This window comes from Apium graveolens, chromosome 8 (genome assembly GCF_009905375.1).
Source record: "Apium graveolens cultivar Ventura chromosome 8, ASM990537v1, whole genome shotgun sequence".
Classification (NCBI taxonomy): Eukaryota; Viridiplantae; Streptophyta; class Magnoliopsida; order Apiales; family Apiaceae; genus Apium; species Apium graveolens.
The window spans coordinates 63,432,560-63,447,205 of NC_133654.1; the positions used below are offsets into that span (position 1 = coordinate 63,432,560).

A 14,646-nucleotide genomic window follows, 5' to 3' on the forward strand; every position below is an offset into this window, starting at 1 on the left:
TCGATCTTTGTGGTGGAGCAATCGGTACATATACAGCACTTCCGAAAATTTTGAAGTGAGAAATATTAGGGACTTGACCAAGTACCAGTTGTAGCGGAGAATGTTGGTTGTAGGAAGTTGGTCTAATCCTAATAATATTAGCAGCATGAAGTATTGCGTGACCCCAAATAGATGTAGGTAATTTTGCTTTCAACAACAGCGGTCTTGCAATAAGTTGGAGTCTTTTGATAAAGGACTCGGCTAACCCATTTTGTGTATGTACATGAGGAACTGGGTGTTCAACTGAAATTCCTACAGACATGCAATAGTCGACAAAAGTTGGAGATGTGAATTCGCCGGCATTATCTAAACGAATTGACTTAATGCAATGATCTGGGAATTGAGCTCGTAATTTGATTATTTGGGCAAGTAATTTTGCAAAAGCATCATTACGAGTTGAGAGAAGACAAACATGAGACCATCTAGTTGAGGCATCGATTAATACCATGAAGTACCTAAATGGGCCAGATGATGGGTGTATAGGTCCACATATGTCGCCTTGGATCCATTCTAGAAAAGTTGGGTTTTCAAGCTAAACTTTAGTAGTGGATGGTCGAGTAATCAATTTTCCTAAAGAACATGCTGAACATGGAAGATCATTGTTGGAAAGAACTTTAAAATCTTTAAGAGGATGACCAGTAGAATTCTCTATAATATGACGCATCATAGAGACGCCAGGATGGCCTAATCTTTCATGCCAAAGTGTAAAAGATTTTGGATCTATGAGTTTGGAAGCAATGACATTGTGTGACTCAATAGTTCTAATTTTTATCATATATAATCCTGAGGAAAGTGAGTGAAACTTTTCTAAGATTTTCTTGTTTGTAGAATTAGCGGAAGTAATAAGAAGATATTCTCTATCAGCCTCAGAGGTAGTTTCGATGTGAAAATCATTGAGTCGGATATCTTTAAAACTAAGAAGATTTCTAGTAGACTTGCTAGAATATAATGCATTTGGAATGTGTATGTGAGTACCATTAGGGAGGATAAAACTAGCTTTTCCAAAACCTTCGATTATATTAGATACGCCGGAAATCGTTCCGACTTGAGCTTCGTTTTGGTTATTTGGGTAAAATATTTTCGGTTCTGTAGAATCGTATGAGTTGTACCAAAATCAACAATGCATATATCTTCAGAATCCATTCTGTATATAATTAAGAAACATAATTTATTTGATAAGAACAAAACACACTACATAGTTCAAACAAAATAAAGCACACAATACAGACTACTATAGTAATTATATGAAACTAATCTTCAGCCTCCCATATGGGAGTTTCGTTAGGTTCATTTGGACCATTAATGCTTATTCCTCCAGTTGTGATTCTCGGGAAATCATCTATGTTATTGTTGGCGAAATTTGTTTCTACCATTTTCTCTTTTGATTTTTGTGAAGATTGGTATAGCTTAATAAGATGATCCGGGGCATGACAATTACGTGTCCAGTGCCCATCCATGCCGCACCTATAGAAAATATTTTCAGTTTTTCCTCCTCGTGGTGCCTTTCTTTTATTCTGTGATTCAGATTGCCACTTCCGGTGACCAGAGTTGTTATATGGACGAAAATGCCCGTGGCTCCGACCTCGTCCACGGTACCGCCCTTGGCCCCGTCCACCTCTATACCCTTTTCCACGTATATTCTGCTGGAATGATATGTTATTTACTTCAGGTAATGGGGCAGATCCTGTTGGACGGGATTGATGATTCTTAATCACCAATTCATGATTCTGTTCAGCAACGAGGAGAGTTGATAGAAGATCCCCGAACTTAGTAAATTTTCGCTCCCTGTACATCTCTGCTAAGTTGATATTGTTGGGGTGAAAAGTTGATAGTATTTTATCGATTTTTCTTTTTTCCGTAACTTTCTCACCACACATAATAAGCTTGGAACTTATTTTGAACAAAGCAGAGCTATATGCTCGGACACTCTTAAAATCCTGAAGTCTTAAATTAGCCCAATCATTTTCAGCTGCAGGTAGATAAACTAGTTTCTGGTGATCGAACCTATCCTTTAGATTTTCCCATAAAATAAAGGGATCCTCGACTTCTAAGTACTGAGATTTTAAATCTTCATGCATGTGGTGTCGGAGAAAAATTATAGAGGTAAAGTTTTCTTCGGCCGTGGATTTATTTTCTGCCTTTATTGTATCGCTTAATTTCTTTGAACCCAAGTGCAACTTTACATCTTGTACCCATGATAAATAATTATCGCCAGAAATGTCCAAGGCAACGAACGACAAGCTTGTAATATTTGTCATACTAAATCTGAATTAACATGAAAATTATTAAATTTTAATTCATCAATGTAAATATTACATAAAATCCTAGTTAATCGGGTGCGTTAACAAGTACGCAATAATCAATGTATATATCATTATTATCATTGATATTATAAACAAATCTATATATAAAATGACAAATGGATTTTCACCCGCCATACGGACGTCTACGTATGCAGGTTATCTCCAACCAATAATAAATTAAAGTGGAAATCCTGCATAAGTTAGTTAGGGGCAAAAAAAAATTATTATCCGATAAGTATGCAATTTATAAATTAAGGTTCCCACTATAATTCGGTATTACCCAAAATTAGATGGTATCGTAAAATAATTTTAATAGGCGGTGCTCCGGCCATATATATTTAAATTATTAGTAGAGGGTGTAACCACGTCTACTCTGGTTATATATATTTGAATTATATGTAGAGGGTGTAACCACGTCTACTCCGATTATATATATTTGAATTATATGTAGAGGGTGTAACCACGTCTACTCATATATATGTATATTTAAATTAAAATTATACCTTCTCAGTTTCAGCAGGGCTTCGTGCTAATAACGTGTTGTAATATACTAGCTTTAATTTGAGAAAGGGCTACTAAATCTGAGAGGGAAAGAATGATAATCGGAGGGAGATAGATAGCATATTTTTAAAATGCTTGGTGCAAATTTTCATTAACCAAGGCCATGTATTTATAGCCAAGTTGAAGAACAAAAACATTAAATGCATTATCAAAATTTCTACTCCTAAGACTAGCTTTACTATTTTACCATTGACTTAAAAATTATAATCAATTATAACACATAGACTAATAATTATACATTATAAATTGTTTGTTTACACAGGCATGTAAAACGTTTGTTACCAACCGACATTTCACTAGTTTATAACTAGCATTCACATACTCACTCAGAACAAATTTAGTAAATTATAACCGAACTAGGAAATTTGCCCAAGCCCTACGCGTGCTATCTAAAAAATCTGAAATTTTTGTTCAATAAATGTAAATATCTGTAATATTTTTAAAAAATTTCATTAAACCGTATAACTATATATAAACTATCCATATAATTGACGATTTGAATAGAATACAAAAATATAACCGTGTATTTCAGTAACACGATACATGGGAAAAATGAATGAAACAAACTGATCATATGAAATATAGTAAGAATATCGTAAACGGCAACGTAAAAAGTATCTTGAAGTAACATTACCAAAAAAAGATATACAAATGTTCAGAAATAGTTTTTTTTGTTCAAGTGCGTTTACAAAAAAGTTCAAAAATAACCTAAATCCAAGCAAAGATATCACATGCATGACCAAAAAAAATAAAAGGTGGGCAAATATAAAAAAAAAAAGCAGATATCAAATTCCTTGTTCGGGAAAAAGGTAATTGATGATAATTTTTTCTAACTACTTTTAATGATTTAAGCAGGGAAAAGAGTTGATGTCTAGCAACATTGACATTAAAAAGTAGTTCCAAATAAATGGATTTATTACATCATAAAAGGGGGAATTAAAAAACTTTATATATTTCTTCAAGCCTCATCAATCTTGGCATAATCACGTACAATCCAGACACTTTAGACTAAAATTATCCATTATGCACGTTCCCAAATTCTTGGTTAAGAATCCTAATAATTAAAAAATAGGAAACCATTTAGTATAATGTTAAAATAATTATAATTTAAAATTAAAGGTTAAGTGTTAATCATAAGCATACCTTTCCCTCATAAAGGTTACAACATCATGTGTAAGATTGATATAAAACTTAGAAGAGTTCAAAGAAGATATCATAATCTTACCTGAAAATCATTAGTGTAATAAAAGTTATCTTATATTGGTAGAGTATCATGATATGCAAATATGGTACACATGATTGCATATTACACAACTATATATCGTAAAATGAGAGGAGATTGAATATATATATATGGAACTGTACCTTTATAAACAAAAACTTTGCAACTTGCAAGAATCATAATAGTAGGTTCAACATTATTCCCTTGTAGTAGCGGATATACATTATCAATTAAAGAATCCCACACCGAAACTTTGACTCCAAACCTATTTACGAAATTATATAAATTAATAAAATTAGTAACAATAATTAATTAATTTGCTTCCCAAATTTTTTCATGGTCTATATGGCTCCTGTATATAAATAATACAAACAAATTATAAATTACCCATTGTCACAAAACATAAATCGAAAGCATATCTTAGGCCCATATCGTGTTAGTGTTTGCATTACTGGCTCAATATCTGATACAACGCCAATGATATCTCCGTAATTATAAAAATATGTTAGATAGGGTTTCAAGTATTAACATAAGAATTTTTAAATTTTATTAACCTGTGGAAAATGTAGGTGTCACATTAGGATCCAAGGAATAAGCATAATCATGAACTTCAGACATGGTCTTCAATTAAAACTTGTGTAAAGGTATAAAAACAGGAGGTGGAAGCATTTCATGGAAGGTGGTTATATGTGTGAACATAATTTTTATAGGAGAGGATACAGGCCTAAGAACTCCAGTAGCCTGAACTGTTGTAAAATTAAAAAACTCATAAATGTGTCCCTCTTCAATGGTATTCTACCACCATTGCCATAACTGAGCAGATACAAAAGCTTATACAAAAGCTTGAACATGGTATTCCCGCACTTTACATTATAAGCACTCCTTCTTATGTTTAACATATAATATAAAATAATGGTAATTTAAAGAAATCATCAAAAATACATGTATACAGTAATTACCTCTGAATCAAGGACTATCATATTCATTCCTGCAAATCGATTACCACCATCATATGTTGCAGGCCAAATGCGAGTTACACGCACTCTCACTCTCCAGTTATTGTCTACTGTGTTAAGAGTTCGTAAAGAATGAAACACGTCTGCTTGAAAAGATAAGAAAAAATCACATTAATAATTTTAACGAAAAGTACATGTTATCGAGATAGAATAATTTTACACACTGAAGAAAATATTAACTGAAACTATGGTAGTCGGGTATGGTATAACTGAAAAATTAAAATAAGAAGACTTAGAACACTAACCCATGTTCCAGAGTATATCAGGCTTGTTCTGGTTTATGAGCTTATATACAGATACATATTAGCTGTTAGTTAAGAAAATATATCATTTCCTACGTAATTGTAGTCGAATTTGATTGACTGAAACTGATATACAGAAATGTAGGGATTACAAATCATAATTAATATTGCTTATATTTTGACTGCGAATTCTGCGCTTCAAACCTGATAAATAATATATATATATATATATATATATATATATGTTATGAACAGAAATCCTGATCGATTGTAACAATCAAGAATATAATACTATTTCACCTGATAGTGAATTCCGGTTTCCTGGATTAGGTAAGGGTGGATCGATATCCATGGTTTCTTCGTTTATGAAATCAGAAAAATTGTAAGACCGACATCATGTAAAGGTTTGAAAATCACATACTTCGAATTTGAATAAGGATATTAGTTGCAGGAAATCAGGAATTCGAATAATGATATTAGTTGCAGGAAATCAGGAATTAATGTTAACTGATTCCATAACTGATACACGTCAAATTGATTAGTTATGGGTGGATGATATGGACTACCCATGGATCAAGAAAAATTAGTAGGAGAATAGAAGAAAAAGTTATATGCGGGTCAAAAAGTTTACCCAGTGGGTAAATTTGTAAACGGGTAATAGTGCTCTTTAAGAATACTAGGGACTTTTTTCCCGCGCTACGGGCGCTCCAAATTTTTTCAATTTTGAATTTTTGTTCTCGAAGTTTGTAATTTTTATAACATAAACAGTTATCTTTTAGTTTTATTTAATTTATTTATTATAGTTATTTAGGTTCCGTTTATTTTAAAATATAAAATTGATATTATAGTTTAACGTTAAATCTCAGTATTTTATTTTAGTTTTCTTTCTCTCACATTTTAACCAATTAAAAGTCTCTTAACTCATATTTTAACATTTCTTTTTTACGTTTTTAGTAGTCAATATTTTAATAATTTGTAGAACAAAACTGAGTAAATATTTTTTTAATTAAATACTTTTTTAAAAAAATCCAGTAAATATTACATAACATACAATTTATTGCAATATTTTATTTTAAAATCAAAATAATACAAAAAATCGTTTTTTTTAAATTATAAAAAAGGAGAAAATATCAAAAGAATTAAAAAACCAAACAATCCAAATAAGTTGACTTTGAGATATGTTAAACTCCTGTCTCATCCAAGGATCATACAAAAGATAGTAAAAGTTAATCTTACAAATTGAAACGTCGGAGATAACCGTAATCCTGACAGCAAAGCTCTTTTGACACCCCCTTTTCAACGATCTTTAGAGAATTAACACACAAAAATTATCATTACTGATTTGAAAAATATAACGAACACATATTGGATATGTATATAATATGTACAAACATATATTACTAAATCGCGCGAATAGGAAGAAAAATAAAAACAAATAGAGAAAATGAGATGTTTGAGATCTAAAATCAAACGGTTGGTGTACATAGCCCATCTTCATCTTCTGCCTAAACCAAAACTAATATAGGTAAAGAATAATAGTACAAACATATTAAATCTATACAAACAACAATACTAAAATTACATAAGGGAAGGAATGAAGAGAAGAATAAAAAGAAAAATGGAAAAATAAGATATATGATTTACTAACCTATTTGTTCATTGTGCTGTATTAGAAAATGAAACACAATTAAAATCCGCATATAATCCGCAAAAAGAAAGAAGAAAATGAGATTCTGAGATTTAAAATTTGAGAGAAGAAGAGTAATTAACGTGTATATATCAATTTAATTTAACCGAATTTACAAATCAAGCAAGATATGAATTAGTTATAGTTTCTATAAATAAGTAATTTGAAATTCAAAATTCAAAAATATAACAAATAAATGAGTATGATAATGAGTGATATGAGAACATCATGGCAATATCTTGAATAATAGATTCAAATTTGAATTTTAAAAAAATATCTAGTTTGATTAGTAAATGAGTCAAAATTAATTTAATTGGATAATCCATGAATCTAGTAAAATATGTTAATTGATTATATTTGATGTATACAATTTGCAAAACATAAACATTAGTACATTAAAATTATTTTTCTAACGAAAAATATTTATTAAAAAATTCATTTTAATATTACTGATAGCCATCTTACAGTGACACCTTGTAATTTAAACATTATAAAATAAATTCTTCAAAACAAATATTATAAAATTAAAATATTTCTTTTCTTGACACATTTTGCTCTAAAATATTTTAAAATTAATTAAAATATTTGAGTTATGGCGTACTATTGAAAATATCTCTTATTTATCAAGAGGATGTAACCTGTCATTGATAATTGTAAAAATAAAAAGAAAAAAAAGTAATAAAAGTTTCATAATGTAGGATTCATATTAGTGATATCATGTATTTTAAACCTTAAATACCAAAATATTTAGAAATATAAATATACATTTTTTAACGCAAAAGATTATGAAATTTTTAGAAATTATGAGTGTGCTTTTATAAAATTCAAAAAGCATAATTTATCATTAACGTTTTTCTTCTAAAAAATTATATTCAAAAGGTGATTATATAATGAAAGTTTAAAAGCTGACAATTATCATTTATCTATATTAAATATTTGAGCACAATAGTCATTTTGCTCGTTGAATATATAAAGGTCAGTCGGACAAAAAAAATTATACATGCCATTACACATAATATAATTGATTTTAACTCAAGTTTAATTAAATATTGACATTGAAATAATTTTTCTATATGAAATTTATAAATTTTTTCTTCACATAATTGGAAAATAGGTTACTGTAATTGATGTGCATAAAAAATTGTTTTAGAACTATAAAGATTTAAATATTTTAAAAAATGTATTAAACTGAAAAATGTAATGATAAAATATAAGTAATTTGAAATATTATAGAATTAGAAGATTCAATACAAACTTCTCGGCCCCATGACGACGCCTCACATTTTAAATATTATTAAATTAAAAAATATAATTTTAATATATATATTAAATCGTTAGTTACATTTATAGCTAAACTTCTTTCATCCTTTTTTTGACAGTGCCAAGATACACATTAACAAAATAAAATTATAAATTTTTATATAGGTAAATATATACTATAAACAATTGAAAATTATATAATTATTTCCAAACTTTGCATGTTACTAAATAAAATCTAAATTTATATATTTGTAAAGAAAATATAAAAGATGATAAGTAAATATAAAATTAAAAATTTATACTTTAATATGATTGAAACTTAGGGTAATATTATTATCCATATGTAATGTAACAATCTCTACTCATTATACAAATATTTGGATCCCTTCGTTAATTCATTCACGTTAGAGATTTCAAAAAGACTTTCATTACTACTTCAAATCATTCAGAATAATCTCCACCAAATGGGTAGGAGGAGATGTAAACACAATAAAGCAATTTAAAGAACAGGGAACTCTTGCTAAACAGTGAGCTACCCTATTAGCTTGCTTTCGAACATGACAAAGACGAAAATGGGGGGACTGTCGAAGAAGCAGCCTGCAATGCTCCAGCACATGACCAACTTCAAGCAAATTCACCGTACCACCCAACACAGCTCTCGTCACCAACAACGAGTCAGTTTCGAGAGTCACCCTTCTCTCCGGTTGCTCCTTCATCCAAGATACTCATAGCATAGCTAACTACTATAATTTAACTACTATAATTTAACTGAATTCTATAATATTTAATATTTTTTATCATTCATTTGCTCATTCACGCTTCATATTCACTAACAGTATTCACATCCATATGCTTAACCTTGTTAATCTTTCTATTATTTCATAGTTTTCGAGAATTTTAAATTTCAATCTTTATTCCTAACCTGCTAAATCATAACTACATTCTTGTTCTCTTCCTTAAAAATCTTTGTAACCCTTTTAATCTTGGACTTCACATTTGATACAACCACCGCATTTTTTAAATTATAGCAAATGTGCATCTTCTTATTACTTTTCATACAATGAAATATATAACCTTAAAATTTTAGAAACACCTCAGATATTGTAAATTATTTTAAGCAGTGTCAAATTAAAATTCACAATACTGTACGTTAATAAAGAAATTTTCTAAAAAAATAGGCTTTAAAAAATTAAAGTCAAATGCTCATAATACAAAATTTTATATAAAAATTTAGTTCAATATTTATCGGTGTCGCTTTAAGGTGTTGCCAACTTTTTAAACACAAAATTTAAGTTATGTTAAACGCAGTTGCTAATTTAGTTCAATGCATAATTTAAGTATAATTGATGATATATAATAATACTAAAATTAGATTAAAATCAAAATTAGATATTTATTGACCGTTTATTAGGGTCATCGTGTATTCTCAATCTCACTGAGCATAGTTTCATAACCGTAACTTTTGGAGGGTTATTTCACTGAATATTAAATATGTAGAAAATAGTTTAAAACAAATAATTTGTGTTAATTGCACATCATTTCTTAAATGTACTATGCGTCTTAAATAAAACACTCTTAACAAAAAATGACTGTAAATTACAACAGTAATCTCCAACAATCCTGAATTTTTTTTATTACATTATTTATGAAGTAGAATTATTGAACACTTTGACAATCTAATAATACTAACAACTTATAAAATATTATGTTTTCATTTTGTATTAGTTAAACCTTATAAAAATATAAAATTTAAGTTTTAAGTTTTAACTATATGAAAAAAATTGAGTTCAACTGTAAAATAAAAATATGTAGACTATTTTAATAGTATATTGATAAAATTAAAAAAACTATGTATTGGATTCTAATTGTTCTATTTCCAAATAAAAAATTTATGATCTATAAATTTATTAATGTACAACATTTAATTTAATTGAGAATCGAGAAACATAAAACATATCTGCCGAAGCCAAACCAATTGAAAATGTTATCGAAAAGTTTTTTCAAGATAAAAGAATTTTCAAGAGTACTTTACTTATTTAAAAATGATAGAAATATTTTAACTAAATTATCATTCATTATATTCAGAACCTTAAAATGAATGTTGAGAAACATATAATCATCCTTCCACTAAAACTTAGGGTGCTCATTTTATTGCAAGAGAAACACAATGTCTCATCTCGGCTTCTTCCAAGAATGATATCATAACTTATCATATTAAGATTAGCAATTGAGTTTCTTCCACTTGGTAAGCCAACTTTCAAGAGCGTACATTGGATGATTTTCATAGCCCTGTGTATTTCACAGGATTTAGAGTCAGAGACGCAAATTTTAATAAAACTGGTCTTCATATTAATTTGTTATATAAATGAATACATACATGTTGATTGGTCTTCATATTGATGCTTATTTAAACCTTTTTGTCTCTTTAGTTGATATCAACTCTAACTCTTTCAATGGTGTGTTATCCTGCAATTTGATATTAATTATCTCTGCTGCTATCTTCTTGTACCACTTATGCTTATTTGAATAAGTTGTTTCATATTAACCACATCCCACCAGATTCAGAGAACAAAGAAGATATTAAAATCGGAGAGCAAACCAAGCCATTTTGCATATAAATTACCACAAAGTCACCAACCTGTTAGAAGTCAAAGTATCCAGAAGCATAACTATTAATTAAATAAACCAAATGTTAAATGAACGCACACAACAACTTTACACCAGGTTGTAGTATTGCAAGTTTTGTTTCACAACAGAGTTTGCAATTAGAAAGGTTCTGCTCTGTATGAAATAAAAAGGTGTAATAATATTTTCACTTGTCTAGAAGAAAATAAGATGCAGATAACCATATTATATGAAAGACTTAGTATAGAGTTCAAAACTTCTCGAAAATATTAAATGAAGAAGAATAAGCATGTAAGATATAGGTTATTAACAACTACAATACTCTCCCAAGTGAATAGATGTAAAATAGTGTATCGCGAGGTTTTTAAATTGGTAATCGTTGTAGATAGGATATAATATAATACAGTTCAAAAACAGAAGAGTGAAAAAGAAAAACGCCATAGAGAGGATAGAGAGCTGAAGCTCAGAGAGAAAAAAAGAGACTGTAGAAACAGAGCCCGTAGCCTATATATATGTATAAAGTATGTTTGTGTTTTATTATCTATATTATATTACATAATATTAGCAGGTGATTAAAGTGTAAACCCTATTCATGTTTCCAACACAATCTTGGAGCGAAAATTCAAATCAAATATATTATCATATGCACACATAAAGATTAACGACATTCAAGCAAATGCTCACAACTCTTCTATTCATATATTGAAACCTATTGAGGTTTTCTAAAATCCTCACTACACTTCTTATTGAAACCTTTATATATTTTTAAGTGCGGATATATTGAGGCCTTACGGGTTCTAGAGTGTGAGAAGCAAGTATCGGAACATTTCCATCTTTATCAAGAAGTAGGTTCCCCATCTTTTCTGTCTTCACAACGTACTCTGCATTTTCATGCTCTTTATAACATTAATATCCCTCCCATTTTCTCAATCACATCTAGGATAATTTGCATAATTAATCAGGTTATTAAAATATAATTCAAATTATTTGTACTATAAAGTACAAAAAAATGACGGATCTCTTCAAACAAATGTGACAGCATTTGTACCAAGAAATTAGAAAGTGTTGCGTACCTTATGTAAACCTCATAATTTTAACTTAGTTTTCAACTGCATGATCAGAAGTACAGTTACACAAAGGATGTGAGAACCCAGTGTCTGACCATGACAACGATTATTTTTTGTTAAACAATTAAAGGAAGTAAGATATTTTCATTGGTCGACATCCAGAAACCATTTTGGTCAATAACAGGAAAAACCTCGTCATTCAAACTAAGTTTGCAAAGTAATGTAACACATTTAAATATGTTAGGTTAAATGATTTAGGCAATGTCATGTTTAAGTCGGTAGGCTTGAATAACACGAAAAGATTACATTTATATCAGTAGGCTTAAATTGTGTAAAAAAAAGTTGTGTTGATATCATTAAACTTGAATAATGCGGGCAAGGTCACATTTATGTCAGTAGGTTTCATCCTGGACTCATCATCATATGTTTGCCAACCATTTCCACCAAGAAAATATGCAAAAATAATTGCATTGGAGTACCAGAATTTTGTTGACCATGAAAATCATTTGGTGGTGCAACAGAAATATGAGCGACTGCTGTCTGTGCTAAAAATGTTTTTGGCACCCTGATCTTGATGACCTCTAGCATAAAAGCTATCTATGACAATCTGATTTTCATTTAAAATGATAAATAAAAAAATAATAAAATATAGTAGTTTCAAACACCGGAAAAATATCAACCGAAATAATGGGTCAATATGCATTTAATGTAATGTCCGGCACAATACGTGAAAAAAAGAACGTCTACATCAGAAGTTAAATACATATCCAACAATATTTGTCTATTTTTTTGGTGATTAGTGGATCGATTAAAAGTTAAAAATTGTTGTTTTGAGATAGAGAGAAGTCAAACCTGCATGTAATGTAATGTCAGGCACAATACGTGGAAAAAAGAACTTCTACATCATAAATTAAATACATATCCAACAATATTTGTCTATATTTTTGGTGATTAGTGGATCGATTAAAAGTTAAAAAATTTTATTTTGAGATAGAGAGAAGTCAAACCTGCACATGGCAAGCAACTATCAGCACCCCAACGGCACGCCCCCAGTAATATGCCCATCCGTGCTTTTGGTTAAACAAAGGAGGTGCGAACTTTAATTGATTGTTGCTTGGTCCGGAGGACAATATAAGTAAAATTAGTGGACTAGTTAAAATTATTGTTTCGAGGCATAGAGAAATCAAACTTGTATAAGGAAAGCAGTTAACAACAGCGCAATGACACTCCTATCAATGATAAATCCGTGCGGGCCTTGGGTTACAGAAGATGAGAATTTTAATTGGTTACTATTTGGTGAGGAGGAGAATATAGATGAAATTTAACCTGCACCTTTGTTTCTGCTTTACATACATAATTTTATCAATAATTAGCAACTGGATGCAATTCTTATATGATATTAATATCTAGAATCACCTAAAATTTGAACAGAAACCGAAACTTTAATATCTGTCCTGTGGACAAATCTTGAAGGTTGTAATTTCTCTGAGGGAGCTCTGGCTGATTGTTGATTATTATAGAAAATAGAACCTCATCTATAAAACCATTTGGTATAGCAGAGTTACTAGGCATGCCAAAGATCATAAATTCTTGAAGAAACAAATGATCACCGTATAAGCCACTAATCACTTTGCGGCAACAATGTCACGAATGTAAATTGGAACAATAATCAGAACTCATAATATATATCAGTTTTAATCATTGACCAATCTATGATAAAAATAGTATACGTTAGGATGACGACCCTCCATCATAAAAGATAACAAAAAATGTTGATAATGATGCTAAAATAGTCCTTCCAAGCAAATTAGATAAATTAAGTAAACTTATACATCCCTGGAATTTGAAATAAATATGAAATAATCCTACATATGAAATAATCCTAAATATGAAATAATCCTACATAGCCCTTCCCAAATCTGCAATCCTTCAGAAGGCCTAGAACTACCCCCTAATTTGCAAACAGTCTAAATCTGCAATCTTTTCGAAGTCCTGGAAGTCCTACTATATAGTATTAGTAGAAAGAGGAATTTTTGTGTACCTATTGATAGGATTCAATGTTTTTACAGACCCCACTCCCCAAAATTAATCGCTTCAATGTGAGCTAGTGAGATTTTCCATAAACATTAGCGAGCTGCATATATACAAGAGTATATCGCAGTATTTCAAAGGTTAAGAAAACAGGTTTCACTTAAAAATATAGTAAAATTCTGTTTTAAATGTATAGAATTTTCCACGGACCACATATTAGAGCAAATAGAGGATCACCTTTAGTCCTAAATTTTTACCTAGCTAAATATATATATACAATTGCAACTTAAAATTGATCAAGGTCAACTTCCCAACAATCATATTTTTCTCAATTGATATAAGCTCAATTTATATTTTCCAAAGTTACATATTTGGACCTAGTTTATTAAAGACTCACATTTAGTTTTTGAATGAAAACATGTAAAATGTCAAATGAGTTCCAAAGAAAGATTCACTGCTTACTGGCATATTTTCAGTGTTTTCAAGTGCAGTCATCAAGGATGCCCAAAATTCAAGAACACCAACTGGTCGCTGAGATAGTGACATATCCATGGAGATTTTGGAGCGAACTTCGGAAAAGTTGAATACACTAT

At 29.8% G+C, this 14,646-nt stretch overlaps 1 protein-coding gene and 1 long non-coding RNA gene across 2 annotated transcripts; both read right to left on the bottom strand.

Moving 5' to 3' along the window:
- Nucleotides 1-1,289: 1,289 nt before the first annotated feature.
- LOC141679642 (uncharacterized) lies at nt 1,290-1,832 on the bottom strand. Its single transcript, XM_074486088.1, has one exon. It carries the CDS (start codon nt 1,830-1,832, stop codon nt 1,290-1,292), a length of 543 nt encoding a protein of 180 aa, XP_074342189.1.
- Nucleotides 1,833-10,458: 8,626 nt separating this feature from the next.
- Nucleotides 10,459-13,632, bottom strand: LOC141676658 (uncharacterized). Its single transcript, XR_012557106.1, has 4 exons — nt 13,030-13,632; nt 12,502-12,629; nt 10,708-10,968; nt 10,459-10,619 (listed from the first exon to the last, which is right to left on the bottom strand). It is a non-coding gene; the product is annotated as an uncharacterized LOC141676658 (long non-coding RNA).
- Between the last annotated feature and the right edge of the window lie 1,014 nt (nt 13,633-14,646).